The sequence below is a fragment of the Crocodylus porosus genome, unplaced genomic scaffold, assembly GCF_001723895.1.
Source record: "Crocodylus porosus isolate Cpor-Errol unplaced genomic scaffold, CroPor_comp1, whole genome shotgun sequence".
In the NCBI taxonomy this organism is placed as follows: Eukaryota; Metazoa; Chordata; order Crocodylia; family Crocodylidae; genus Crocodylus; species Crocodylus porosus.
The window spans coordinates 71,084,652-71,100,081 of record NW_017728949.1 but is presented as its reverse complement, the minus strand read 5'-3'; the positions used below and the strand labels follow the sequence as shown (position 1 = coordinate 71,100,081).

The window sequence follows — 15,430 nt, the reverse complement described above, 5'->3', positions numbered from 1 at the left end:
AGTAGTACCTTAGCCAAAGAAAGGCTTTACTCATTTTTTTCATTGCCGTTACAATCCATTTTTCATCAGATCTAGGCTTTTTTTTTTATAATTGGCTGAATGCTTGGTAATACTTACATTATTTTTTAATGAAATGGACAAACTCAATTACATACTTATTTTATATTTGTAACAGAGATATTGTGAAACTGGCTGTTCAAGGGACCAGTTCCAGTGTTCTAATGGTCAATGCATATCAGCAAAATGGAAGTGTGATGGTCATGAAGACTGCAAATTTGGGGATGATGAAAAAAAATGTGAACCAGGTGAGATGATTAAATTAATCTTTATGGCATCCTGAAAAAAAAAATCAATAGTAACAATTAAAGAACAAGATGAACAATATGATGGGAAACATGAATTAGCAAGTCATCTTATTATCTGTTAGGTCTTTTTTGTTAGAAGTAATAAATATATATTGGAGTAGCAAATGTCTTATTGTTTGATGATTTTTTGCAAAACACTTCTTTACATTTATTACAATTTTACGCTTCCTGGTAAGATAATGCTTCAAAGTTAGAGTCTGTCCAATCATGTGTGTTTTCATAACTTCTCTGAATAAAATATTATTTTTGAGGCAGGGTATAATAGATCACACTACAATGGGACTAAACTATTACTATTGCTCTGGTGTGGGCATCCACAGAGCAAACAAAGGGAGGACTTTCATGCTAAGTACAAACAGTCAAAAAGCCTGAGGCTGAATCAGTTCAGTCTTTGCAGGTTAGTTTAAACTGGAGGAATTAAACTGAAAACAACTGGACACACATTCACTTTTGATTCAGGAAATGCAGCCACATGCATGCGGTGGCTCAGGCCAAAAGCCAAGAGATGCAACAGCACAGATCTCTGGCATGTAGCCAGCATTGGCTGTGTGTTCACTTTCTCTTCCTGCTGCCCCTGAGGTCTCTGGGATTTGCAGACCAGACTCACAGAAGCAGAACACTGCAGAGTTGTTCATCACTTCCTCTTCCTGCTTCCAGGTGCCTCTGGGATTTGTAGTCCACAGTTGAAGCCAGCAGTAACTTTCAGTAAATTTAGGAGGGCAGGGCAGCTCTGTAATGGGGAAGTGAGTTTTAACCCCCATTCCTGGCCCCAGACCCCAGGCTGGGTTTGCCTGGGGAGGCAGTCCCTGGCTCCCTGTCACCCCCTAGTCCCCAACCCTTCTCTGCTGTGGCAGACAGCCCAGCCCAGCCCAGGGCTGGAAAGCATGGTAAGGTGTTGGGGGACTCTGATTTAACTTAAACCAAGAAGGGGTTTGGGACAGAAGTTTCATAAACCAGTTTGACCCAAATCAGTTAAGTCTGATACTACATTCAGTTAGGTTTATCTTAAACCAGTTTCAGCCATTTTGAAACTGGTTTATATGCACTGGACTTCTTTTCTGTTACAGGTTTAAACCAGTTTCTGATAACTTAAACCAATTTGTGTGTAACTTCTCCCCCTAGCCTCAAAGATAAACAATGTCCTATAGTAAAAATAGAATACAGTTCCAGTGATATTTATCTCAGTTCCTCAAGTGTTTCTGTATAAAATATGTCCAGATACTTAACCTTCACTTCCCTGTTTGCCGTGATATAAGAATCAGGTAACAACGAGTACCTCCTGACACAAGTGTTGTGATGCTGATGAATCATCTGTAATGTGGAACTCTATTCAGCAGAGATGATGTTATACAATATTACAAATAACATTCGCATGAATTATTAATAAGAGAGAAATTTTACCAAATATTTTTGTTTGTTTTTAATGTACTCAGTTCCTTTGTTTTCAATTCTCGCTATGGATTTAGGTCCCTATCCTTTATTGGTATCTGCTAGAACTTACTTCTTAATCATGATTTTCTACACAGCCATAAGCATCCCTAATTAGGAGAGTTGATAAAGGAAGTATGCCTTAAAATGCGAGGCGTTGCGGTAGAACCATGTAATTTCACTGTGGTTTATACTACCAAACACTTCTGAGGCCAATTTAAAATAATCATAGGTATTGTGTTGTAAGAGCAGAATGCAAAAACCCTTAGTTTATGCAGATAGTTTGTGTTTAAATTATAGTATTTTATCACATATATTGAAAAAATCTGCATGTGTACATGCAAACAGTATTGAGTTTATTGTGTATCTTACCTTGCTTCTCCCATTTTAAAATACACCTATGCAATGTATATTATTCTTGTAATATTCTAGTTTCCTGAGATGACTAATGTTTTAGTTTTTAGATAAACCTAATATTTGGTACTTATATATTTGTTTTGCTGTGTATTTATAAAGATACATTTTGAGAGTTCTTTTTGGTGAAGGAAGCAGTTACCCTTGTTCATAAGGTTGCATAAGGATTTTCCAGACTCAGATCCTGGTGTTGGTCATTCATCAGTTTATTTGCATGAGGAGAATGAAAAAAATAAATACAAAAAATAAATACTTTTGTCATAAAAATAAATATCCTCGCAGACATATTTTAAATTTTTTAACAGTGATTCTAAAGTGTATATGGGGAAGTTTGTCAGATTGCTGGTCAAACTAACCCTGTAATTTCAAACCATGGAATTTCTACTAATGGATAGTCAATTACAACATAATAAGTTAACTTTGCCTCATATTAATAATTAAATCATTCAAAATTGTGTTTACATAATGCTAAAAATGTATATTTCTAATTAGCATCTCCAACCTGCTCTTCACGTGAGTATGTGTGCACCAGTGGAGGATGCATCTCTGCATCATTGAGGTGTAATGGAGAATATGACTGTGCTGATGGCTCTGATGAGGTAACTAATGTAATTCTTTTGAGTGCTTTATATTATCTGATGTACAGTATTTGATCAAGCAATTCAGAAACTGAAAATAAATAGAATAAACATTAATTTTTGAATCCATTGCTTTCATCACCACATTCAAAATACACAAGCACATAATATCAGTACATTTGTATTGAAATTGCTTAAAATTTTAATTTCAGTAGCAGTCTAATTACACTGCCAATAATAAAGGAGAAATGTATTTTCTCAGTCAAAAAAGGCAATGAAATTTCAGCAGCCTAGATTAAATCTGTCTATTACTGTATTGTTGTTGTTAATGAATACTGCAGTACACATCTGTATTTAAACAGATGGATTGTGTAACAGAATGTAAAGAAGATCAGTTTCGATGCAAAAATAAGGCCCACTGTATCCCTATCAGATGGCTATGTGATGGAATCCATGACTGTGTGGATGGGAGCGATGAAGAAAATTGTGACAGAGGTGAGGCATCACTTTTTCATTAAAAAGTTTACTCTTCCTCACTCTTTTATTTTTTAATTAAAGCAACATGGTGACATAACAGCACTGTAGGGTAGGGCTGTGCAAAGCTTTAGTCCTCGATTCAATTCTGTGGCGATTCAGCCCAATTCGGTGGTGGAATCTCTGAATCCAAATTGAATCAAGAAACCCTTTAATCTCTCCAAATCAAATCAGAATGCTTTGAATGAATTTGGAGAGATTTGAAAAGAGTCGGTAATTGGGATATAGAGACAGCTTTAAGTGTTTTTTCTATATACCTCAAGGTACGAGGCAGCTCGTGAACGCTGCAATGGTGTGGCTGATGGAGTGCCCCACAGGAGCATAGGCAGCTCACCAGAAGACCTGGAAGTGGACCAGAAGCACTTCTGGTCCACTTCTGGGTCCACTGGGGAGCGGACTGGGCCCCTGCCATACCCTCGCAGCTCAGTGACTGGTGCCTCCTTGATATGGAGGGGCACCCAGGGTCCCCCTGTGGCTGAGCCAGGGACAGTGTGTTTGGGGAGGCCCTGGTGCACTTGGCAGTGGACCCAGAAATGGACCGGAAGTATTTCTGGTCCACTTCCAGGTTCACTGCTAAGCATGTGGGGGGGGCCCTCCACACTCCCGTGGGACACTTCATCCATCCCAGCATTGCAACATTCACAAGCCACGCCTGATACCTCAAGGTATGTAGAAAAAAACATTAAAGTTGTGTCTATGGCCAAATCACTGTTTCTCTGAATCAGCATTGAATCTTCAGATTCAGACTTGGCCGAATCAAATCAGAGACAGTGATCTGAATCAACAAATTGAATCACTGTCTCCAGTTTGGGCCGAATCCAAATCTGAATCAAATATGGCCCATTCCGCACTCCCCTGTTGCAGAGCATACCAAAGCTGCTGAAATAGAGTCTGTGTGATCCTAAGACAATGCAAGTCCTCATCAAATGGCTGACTGGCATGGCATAATTTATGCTGCTTAATACTTCTACTTAAGTGTTTTCTAAACCATGGAATAAAAAGATGTAAAATTATTACCAAACAAGAAATTTCATAATGTTAAAAAGTCCTATTACCATATTTACTTGTACACCCCCTCCACACATTTTCCCCAAATTAACCTAACAATATTGGAATGCATGTCTTAAGCAGGAGAGTTGATTTTTCTTCACTGGAATAGGAGCACTGTCCTCACGCATGCAGACATTGACAAAAAGGCTGTTGCTTCTCTATGGCCCAGCAGGCAGGATAGGTAAAGTCCAGTGTTAGCTGCCTCACAGCTGCTAGGGAATTTACAGTAATATTAGCTGAATGTTGTAATTTATGACTGAAGCAGCAGCTAAATGAGCTGCTGCATGCAGTTTGTAGTATCTTGATTAGATACTACACTTAGATACTACTAAGATACACTTAGATACTACTTAGTGTAGTATCTGTTGTTTCCACACTTGTGGTGTGGAAACAACAGCTTACTGTTTACAGAAACTTATGTAAAGAATTATTACAGTAAAAAAGTAAGTGTTGCTACTGCTGTTGTGTCTGGGATCTAGCCTTATTGATATATCACATCAGGAAGTTCCTGATGCCTCACCCAGACTGTCTCCTGGTATGCCACACTTTCTTGATTCTGTGTTTCCAGGATGACTTACTGTTATGAAACACAGTGGGCCATGGCTCTTGAAAAATCTTGTTTTCTATGTTCTGCCTTCCAAACAAGAACACACATGTCTGATTCTCGGACATGTGGTATACAGGGTAGTTTGATGGCAATTTAATGGCAACATTAATATATACTAAATATGAATATGTAATGCCACAATACAATTAATATACAGTTAATATACAATTTTTAATTCAGATTTTAAAATCAAATAAAATGGAATAATATTTAGGTCTCCCATCTTACACCCATTTCTATATAGGTAGACTTCTTCATCTACGCAGGTGAGTCTCATTCAGGCTCCTAACTCAAGCAGAAAGTCCACCCACAAAGAATATATTTCGCGATTTGTACATATTTTTCAATACTTATGCCCAAACTCCAATGTCTAAAAACAAATTTCTAAATAAAGAATATATACCTGTGGTTTAATTTGTGCAGGTTCGAGCACACACAAATCTTAACAGCACTTTTTCAAAATCACCTTCTTATGGAAAAACTATTAGGACATAATTTAAAAATTCTAGACATAATTTTCCTTCTGAGGGACGAAAATGCAACGTTTAACCAAAAAGCACTGCTTGCTTTTTAATACTTTCTCTGACCACTGCATCTACCACTAGGTCAACTAATAGTGCTACCAAAAAAAAGAGTGATATGTGTAGCTGCATGTTGAAAGCCCTCTGTCTGCAGCATGAAAAGTTGCCATACATACATACTCTCCAGTCATGGGATGATAAGTCCTTACTCCTTAGCCCCTTCTGTCCGCAGGGGAGTCTGTCAGTGACAACAGCTGTTCTAGGAGAGCCCTGTTGCATCCCCAGAACATGGTCCTGGGTGTGCCCATGTTCCCTTTATAGTTGCAGGCCCTTTTTAGGTTGAGCAGCCTGTTCACTCTTCACAGTGACAAACAGGCTGGTAGGCCAGGACCCAGACCACCTTCAACTGTAAAGGATGTGTAGGCAGCACGGGACATGGGAAATCTGGGAACTGGCAATGCTTGAAAGTCCGTGCCACTACTATGGCTGCCTGTGTGTGGCAGATAGTTTACCCACTAGGGTAACACCTCTTGCCACTGCAACCCCATTGCTATCAGGTAGTAACAAGGACAGGCCAGTCTACAAGCTTGCCTACTGCTCATCACTAGACAGGCTATTAGAGAGCTATTTGCAGTATATTTAACTTGTAGCTATATTTGTCCCTTTAAGTATGCCAGATGTCAATATCTGCATTTTTCCCATAAGTGTAATATATGGAGCTTTTCCCATTGGAGTAGAATAATGTCACTTCTTAACATGACATAACATGATCTGGGATCTTATTCTTTGATCCTAGATCAATGATCTTGCATTTGCTTGTATAGAAAATAATATTGATCAAGTAATCTAGCTGACCATGGTGTTCCATAATACTCTTAACATGTCCTGATGATTGCATACCATCAGAAATTCTAAAGAATGTTTGTCACCTCAATGAGAGGCACAAAATGAGTGCCACTCACTGGGATATCATTGGGAAATGCTTTTCTAACTTTCATAAGAATGTCAGCTAGGCAGAAAAAAGTTTTGGCAGAACAAAGATTTCACCTCTCAAACTCAGTAAGTATGACATTTGGTATCTTGTAGGTGTGCAGCTGTGGCTGGGGTAAAGTTTATCAGTGGGTAGAAATAAATAATCTGACTGTAATGTAAAATCAAGAAGTACTATAGCATGTATACAATATTGGTCATAATCATTCCCTACAGCCCAGCATCTTGATTTTAAATATATAAATTTTTGTCTGTATGGCTTGCTTCAATCCAAGAGGGAAAGTAATTTCCAAGTATCCTCACATAGACTGTATTGCCACAGCAAGCTTCCTTTCTTTGAGGCTGAGTAATTTAATCAAGATTATAGTTCTTAATTAAGTTTGTTGCGTTCATCTGAAAATTACTCTGGTGTTAATCATGCAAAAATAAGAGATGTATGGCACTCCTAGAAACCATTGGTAATTTCAAAGAAATAGTGCAACATAAATAATAAATGAGAAAGCAACAGGAACAAACTGGTAAATGACTGTTGGTCTTGACTAAGAGTAAAATATTGGACTGAGGGCAAGAAAACAAAGGTAGTTTAAAATAAGTAGCATATTTATTTATTTGTATGGAATACTGCAATTGAATAACAGAACAAGTTATAAACCTCCCATAAACAACATATAAGCAACTATAAACAATGGCACACACTGTTAGATTTCAGGGGTATAGGTTATAGCTGTGGTGGTCTAAGGACATAGGGAGACAAGGTTTTTTGGGTAAATCTGATATGTTTTATTATCCTTTTTAAGATTTGTGAGATGACAGTCATGGGTGTTTTCCTCAGAGCAAAATCGGTTTTGTGCAGATATGTATGTTTGTCCCTGGGTTTCTTGTATATCATGGTTTGTAGTTTACCATTCTAGATAGTGATCATTGAGTCTAAAAATGAGATGTTAGTGCTGGAGTATTCAAGAGATAGTTTGATGGAGGGGAGATAACTGTTGAATTTATGATGGAAATCAATCAGAGATTGCAGGTTTTCAGCATAGATGATAAATATGACATCAATTTATCTTAAGTATAGCAAGGGTTTGATGGTGCAGTCCTTGAGGAATTCTTCTTCCAGGTTGTTCATAAAAAGGTTGGCATACTATGGGGCCATTTTGGCACCCATATCTATGCCCATGGTCTGGAGAACTGTTGGTTATTGAAAGTGAAATTGTTGCATGTGAGGATGAAGTGTATAAGGTCAGTAATATCTTTGGGTCTGTACTCTGAATTGTCAACTTGCTGTTGTAGGTATGTAAGGCGGGCTTGGATGCCATCCTGGTGTGGGTCCAGAGGAGGGCCGCTCGTATGGTTGAGGGCCTCCATAGCCAGCCATATGAGGAGAGGATGAGGGACCTGAATCTCTTCAGTCTCCACAAGGGGAGACTGAGGGGGGATTTTGTGGCTGCCTACAACCTTATCAGGGGCCACCAGCAGGGACTCCGGGAAAGTCTGTTCACCAAGGCCCACCTTGAAGTCACCAGGAGCAGTGGCCACAAGCTGAGGGAGGATAGGTTTAGGTTAGATATTAGGAAGAACAACTTCACTGTAAGGGTGCCCAGAGCCTGGAATAGGCTTCCCAGAGAGGTGATGCTCTCACCTACCCTGGAAATCTTCAAGGGGAGACTGGACAGGCACCTGGCTGGGGTCTTATGACCCCTGCCATCCCCGGTGCTCCTTCCTGCCCATGACGGGGGGTCGGACTAGGTGATCTGTCTAGGTCCCTTCCGACTCATTGATTCTATGGCTCCTCCTTTATCTGCTGCTTTTGTTATTATTTGGTAATCATAGAGATTATATGGGCCTTCTCTCTGATAGGGAGTGGTTGTTATGGTGGCATGAGTTGTTGATTATTTCATTGTTCATTCTTTCCCTGAAGCAGTAAATATAATAGTCAAGGTTAGAGATTCACCCACTGTGAGGTGTTCAGTCTAACATTTTATTGTGTTTTTGGGGGCTGATCTTTTGCTCGATTTTGTCAGAGAATGAAGTTTTGTTGGAATCACCCTAAACACAACCACTCTAAACAGACCAAAAAAGCTGTAATGTCCAGCCAAGCCCTCCGAGACCACCAAAGTTGCACTGAAATGACAAGAATACTCAATTACCTGTGGGGGCACATTTCTCACAAGAAAACCACTCTCTTTCAAATCTCGCAGTTGTGATCCTTAAAAGGATTTTACAAAACACCTTTCACAGATGAGCCTATGAAGTTCACTTCATCAACCTACTGGATACACAAACCATGTACTAAATATAGACATTGGATTTACGACACATTATAATCTGCCTAACATCTGCCTCTCCAGATACCTCTCCACTATTTACGAGCTACATTCATTATCCTCCCCTGCACCCTGCAACCCATCTCTGACTCATTGACTCCTATTTACATCTTCACTGTCTGGCTTTCTTGCATGCATACCAGCCTCTGGCTTCTTTACTATTTATTCGATCCAGGACGAGCACACAACTGCAGATGTTTTCTCAGCCTGATGAAAAGTGTTTGTTTCTGAAAGCTTGCAAAGAAGAATGTTTTCCAACTATTTGAGTTGATCTAATAAAAGATATCAGATTTACCAGGAGTACCTTATCTAGTAGTTTTAGATTTAATATCTATTGCAAGGCATTGCTAGTAGACTGATGCAGATCTTCATGCAACCATTAAAATAATAAATAGGACATTCCTCCATTATGTGTGCTATTGTTTGGATTTCACCACACCCACACTTGGGGGCTTTAATAAAATTCCATTTATGTAGTAGGTTGTTACATCTAGTTTGTCCAGTACAAACCCTGTTCAGTGTTTTCCAGCTCCAGCTTAGTAATGCAAAGCCCGAAGGTTTAGATATGGGGTCCATGATAAGAAATTTGTTAATGATGTCAATTGTGTTCCTTTGCTGAATCCATTTTTCCTTGATGTCAAAATTTTTCTCATTCACCTTTTTTCCCTCACTCCAAAATAGCATTCTCAATTGAAGCCTTGGCCTAAGGGGGTCATTAAGTTTCTCAAAAATGAGTAGTGAATTGAATGTAAGCATTTTTGTAGGTTCTTTAAGTACCCTGTTTGTATCAAAGATCAGGAGTAGGGATATGAGAACAGGTAACCAAGGAACAGGAGTGGAACTGCAAGTATGTATTATGAATCTCATTTTTTTTAATGAAAGATGTTTGAACCCCAACCCTGACAAAACAATTTATTCCTTTTTTCATCTCACAAGTGTCCATGTGAACGTCTGTCTAAGAATTAGCTTTTTTGGAAAACCAGTCAACTATGAACCCGCCCCAAAATATTTAGGAATTCACCTTCACCATAGTCTCACCTATAGGCATCATCTACAAATGACTAAGAACAAACTTCCTGCATGTAATAACATCATCTCAAAACCATCTGCTCTGAGTTGGGGAAGAACACAAAAATCCATACAACATCAGTCCTGGCCCTCATTTATTCAGCAGCTGACTATTGTGCCCCACTTTGGAGCAGGAGTACGCATGCCAGTCTAATCGACTCTCGAATGAATAATCTTCTAATTTTGCCAAATCATTACTAAGTGTAGTTTCAATAATGCTAGTCTCAGGGTCCTGTGTTAAAATAACAATAAAATCACTGTAAATAAATATTCTTGATTTTATTTATGGGAATATCATGTGTGTACCAACTGAGGAGGATGGGTGCCAGAACACAGTGCTGATTAATCTTAGTCTATTTATTTTACCATCAAGGCAAACTCTGAGCTTACCATTGGACAAGATATTAAACAGTACTGTAATACCATTTTTGTAACTGAGAATGGGCAAAAGAAAGACATTTTATGAGAAGATTAATAATATAGAGAAAAAAGAAAGTCCAAAAACAGTTGCAAACAGTTTCAACTGAAATTGAAAAAAAAAACATATTTGGAAATTATGAAGAATGGATCATTATATAAGACGAATGAGATGATCAATGAGGTTTGAAAAATTTAAAGAAACACTTTTTGTGCTCTTAAAAACTGCCTTTAAAATGTCTCAGCTATATCCCTTCAAAAAACTAATGGACTGAAAATAAGGAGCAATGCTTTCTTTTTATGTGAAGTACCCATTATTCTTGGGATGTAATAATGCAGTTTCTTTGAACTGTAAATTACTTACAACACAATAAGAAGTCATTTGCCTAGTTGGTTATCACTAAAATACTTCGTATTTATGTTACAATTATGCTTTCTGGTGCACAAATCTCTTCTAGAAAGGAATTTGACAGACACAGCAATCACATAAAATGAATATAGTATTTTCTTGATATCATAAAAAACTCATTTTTTCCTTTTCACAAACATAACTACAGAAATGGAGTGTTATTCTAAGGCTGGACAATCATAGTGATAATCTCCATGCCCAGTTTCAGGAGTCCTTGTATATGGGCTTAAAAAAAAATATATCAGATTTGTTCATTTTTTAACAAACAGGCTGAATCTGGGAAATGCTATGTATTTATATTTACTGTCTTTTGGACCGATTTTCCACTCAGAATAATGTTTAATCACACGGATTTTTTCTTGACTTTTTTTTAACATTTAATTTTCTTCTCATAGATTTCAGTTCCATTTGCAATAAAAGTGTGTGATAATACCTTGTGACTTCCTAATACTCTTACTTGGCAATATATTCTTACATATTTCACTATTTCATGAAAGTGAGATGTTCCTTAAAAAATTGTTAAGTCTTGAACTGAAACATGTTTTATAGTTAAAGAAAAGCATCTTGTTAATTTTAATGTAACAATCAGGCACAAATGCATGAATTGATTAGATCAGATCCATGAACTTTTTTCGTCTGGGTACTAAAAGGAGTTTCTTTTTTTTTTTTTTTTCTTTTGAAGATGTTTTTATCTTAACTTTCTTTATAGTCCAAGTCACTTAATACATGTTGAGATTCCATTTACTAGAAAATAATGTCAGATTATAAGTTTAAAGAAATTGTCATAATTTAATTTCTTAGCAACAGTAAACTTGTATAATGATTCTAAAGAAAAAAAGAGAGCCAACCTTTTTATTGCTAAGGAGATTAAAACCTTAACTAACTTGTTTAAGATTTAAATAGTTTGGTTTAAAACATTTCCCTCCCTCCTTCTCCTGCTTTGATTGTTTCCAATATGGAACAAAGAGTGAAAAAATATAAGAGAATCTGTTCTTGGAGCATTCTCTGCTTAATAAAATTATGAAATAAAATTGTAGTCATGAAGGTCTGAAAGGAAGCTCAAATGTCATCTGAGCTATCCTTCATCTTGTAAGACAAGATGTAGCAAGATACTAAACCACTCCTACCAGATATTCATCTAGCCTTAACTACCTCCAGTGGCAGGGCTACTACAGCATCCTTAGGTGATGTGCTTAATTATATATATTTTACAGAGAAAAATCTCCCTTAATTTATATACACACACACACAAATTTTCTAGCCAATTGCCCATCGAGAATAATTGGGGAGAGTGGGGGGAGATGAAGTCCGGTGCCCCCCCCTCTGGGCTCGCTCCCCCCTTCCCTTCTGCTGCTTGGAGTCTGGGCCCACTCTCCCATCCCCACCACAGTGGCAGGGGGAGGGGAGGAGCGGGCCCAGGCCTGATGCAGGGAAGTACCAGGCTCGAGGGTGGGGAGAAGCTGGGCCTCCACAGCGGCGGGGAGGGGAGCAGCAGACCTGGGCCAACCCAGCAGTGGTAGCAGGAGGACAGGAGGACTGGGCTCACAGTTGATGCTGGGGAGGGGATGTGGAGGAAGAGTGGGCCCAGGCCGGACAGGGGGGAGAAGGCTCACTCCTCCCCTCTCCCAGATGCTGCCACATTGGGTCATGTCGGGCCAGGCTTGCTGCTCCCCTCCACTGCCGTGGCATGCTGGCTTCTCCCCCTTCTCAGGCTTGCTCCTCCTCCCACCCTCCCCCATGTCAGGCCTGGTGCCTACTCCTCCCCTTTCCCCACTGCCACTGCCACTGTTACTGCCATGGTGTGCCTGCTCCTCCCCCCACCACCAACCACTGCCACATCAGTCCACGTTGGCCTTGAAAGCAATGGTGACGGAAGGGGGGAGGGGCAGGCTGAGGCTTCCTATTTTTCCTCCACATTGGGATAGTTTTTCATTGTGCCTTTACACCTCTTTTACAAATATCACTCTCCTGAACTCCTTTTTCATTATTGTTCCTGACAATTGGACATTACTTATCATTTGTTGAAATTTGTTAAAGTTTGTTTTTCTTTTTAAGGCCTTGTTGTTATTTTGCTGCTGTTACTCCTTCCTTTTCTTTAAATAATGACCTCTGTTCTAAAAACAGTTAAGTCTACTAGTTCACTATCATTTTCACCCAAATTCCATTCCATATTCATATTCTTACCCTATTCTTCCTGTTAGGACCACATCTAAAATTAACTCCCCTATTTGTTTAATTTTCTGATGCAATAAAATGTCTAAAACACATTCCAACACACCACATTCCTTTTATACTATTGACTATGTAGTAGATGTCCAAGTAGTTTAAATCCTTTATTATGACCAGATCCTGCATGTAAAAATGTCATTATTTCTCCTTTTCTTTTCACCTTTTTATTTCATGAAAAGACTTTCAACATGTATGCCTGTCACCTTTCAGGACTTCAAAAACCACAATGTGTCGTTGATATACAGTGCAAGGCTTCCTCCCTATTTTCCCTACCTGTCCTACCTGAACAATGTACAGTCTTTTATACCAATATTCTCATAAACATTGTTATAATTTATCCCATCAAGTCTCTGTGCTGCCAATGAAACTGACATTTTGTTCGTGACATTGATGGTTTCTTTCCTATTTCTCAGATTCCAGCATGTAATTTTTTAGACCTGAAATGCATTAGTTGTTTATACTTACTAAAGACTAAGTTATTGGGCTCAAGATGGTTAATGGATGGAATGTTATGGAGTGTGATTATATGCAGGAGGCTACACTAGATAAGTGGCAGCCCACCCTTTTGTCAGGTGTGCCACAAACTAGCCTCACACCCTCACTGAGTGACACTCCAATCCTCTTCCCCTGCCCAATCTTCTGCTCTGCTTTCTGCTTCCTTCCCAAGATTCTGTTCTGCTATCTTCTTTTTCCCTCTACTCCCCACCTCATCTGATGCTCTGGTTTCTGGTCCCTAGTTCATCTGCCCGTGTTCTGCCTGTCACCTCGTCAGTCTCCTGCATGCCACACACAGGGGCTGCCTTATGTCATTGGTGGCACCTGTGCTGCCACCCTTGGGCTAGATGATCCTTTCTAGTTTTAAAATCCAATTTACTTCAGTTTATACCTAGTTTAAACTCTAGACCTTTGCATAAAGACATTACATTTAGATCTACCTAATCAGATTTACATTGAACTACCCAATTGTGCAGGCATTCAGAGGACTTAAATCACCCCCAGAATGATGTGCCCAATCTCTTTAGCTCACCTGAGAAAGTATACTAACCTAGGTTGTGATCAGGTTAATCCAATCTCCTGAAGGCCTGTTTACATTTGCAGCATAGCCTAGGAGTGGCAAACGGCTTCAAATGTTACTCCCAGTCTGTACTTACATGGCTTAAAGCAGGGGTGGGCAATTATGTCAGCTGGAGGACCACTTAATGAGTTTTGGTGAGCTGTAGAGGGCTGCACACACAAAATCTTTCAGAAGATATCATTTTAACAAGTTATAATTGAACAACAAAACCAAATCATATACTAAAAGTCAAACATCTACCATAACATATTTCAATTTTATTTAAAAAAATACATTTGTCCCGATTTGGTTTTGTTTTATTTATTTATTTATTTTTAGTAGTTGTAACAGGGGAGGCTTTCTCAGGGTCTGTCTCCTGGTGGCCCTGGCCACCTGTTAAGGGCCAACTGCCCATCTTCTCACCTGCCATGCCTAGTTATTAATTAATTGTTGTTTATTAAGGAGGAGGCTGCTCATTGTATGCCCCAATGCCAGGGGGTGCTATCTGCAGCTCTGTTCCTCCCCTACACCTCAGCCCAAGCCTCGCAGATGGTATTTGTAAATTCCTCTTTCTGTTGGGGTCTCAGCCACTGTGGGCCTACCCCTTTTCTCTCGAGCTAGGCCTGTCAGTCAAAAAACCCCCACTAATCAGGGTTTGACTCCCAGGCTCTAGCTCTCTCAAAAAAAAAAAACCAAACACCTCACTCAGGCTCCTGCCCCTCTGTAGCACTGGGGTCTGCTCACCCCCAAATATTGCACCCTCTCTGCTGCTGAGGTCTGCTCACTCCTGAATACTGCACCCTCTCTGGCACTGGGTCCCCACACTGCAGTGGGCCCCCAATGAGGCCTCCTCCTTCCCCAAATAGTCTCACCTAAACCATCGTTTCAACACAAAACATAGGCTTCTAAGGTCATATAATGGAAAAATGATAATACAGAAACAAGAGAGGCAACATGCCTGCTTACTTTAGATGATCATGAGGATGGCTTAGGGCATGGCGTGGTCTTCCAACAGAGACTGCAGCCAAAACACTGTGGTCATTGGGAGTCTGCCTCCCTGCTGCCCCTCTGGCCTTCTCCACTTGCCATTTGTAGGGTCCTGGCCTTCCTCTTCCTGTCACATGACCAGCTGGCAGGGCTTGAGCCTTAACCCCTATATGACCAGCTGGCCATGACTGCAAGGTTCTGGACTTAAACAGACCACTCTGTCTCTTAGTAACAGGGTTAGGGTTCCCTGTTACAGTAGTGTATATAGAGGTGATTGCATGATAGCTCAAAATAAAGTCTTACTCTTGTATATTGTGTGGGGCAGGGAGTGCTGCTGAGGGAGGGTGTGCACGTGTGTGTGTGGGGCTGCCTATGCACTAGGTCCCAGGAACCAGTTGGGGGTGGAGGGATTGTCTCCAGCAGCAGCTTCTTCTCCTGCCCCTGCTGCACCACTCTGG

At 39.8% G+C, this 15,430-nt stretch overlaps 1 protein-coding gene across 1 annotated transcript in view; it reads left to right on the top strand.

Annotated features, from left to right (window-relative positions):
• LRP1B (LDL receptor related protein 1B) overlaps window positions 1-15,430 on the top strand; it is a 1,585,724-nt gene that overhangs the window by 1,438,775 nt on the left and 131,519 nt on the right. The window contains exons 69-71 of the mRNA XM_019553609.1: window positions 176-305; window positions 2,700-2,806; window positions 3,148-3,280. Of these exons, the coding sequence (XP_019409154.1) occupies window positions 176-305; window positions 2,700-2,806; window positions 3,148-3,280 (370 nt within the window). The remainder of the gene's footprint in view (window positions 1-175; window positions 306-2,699; window positions 2,807-3,147; window positions 3,281-15,430) is intronic.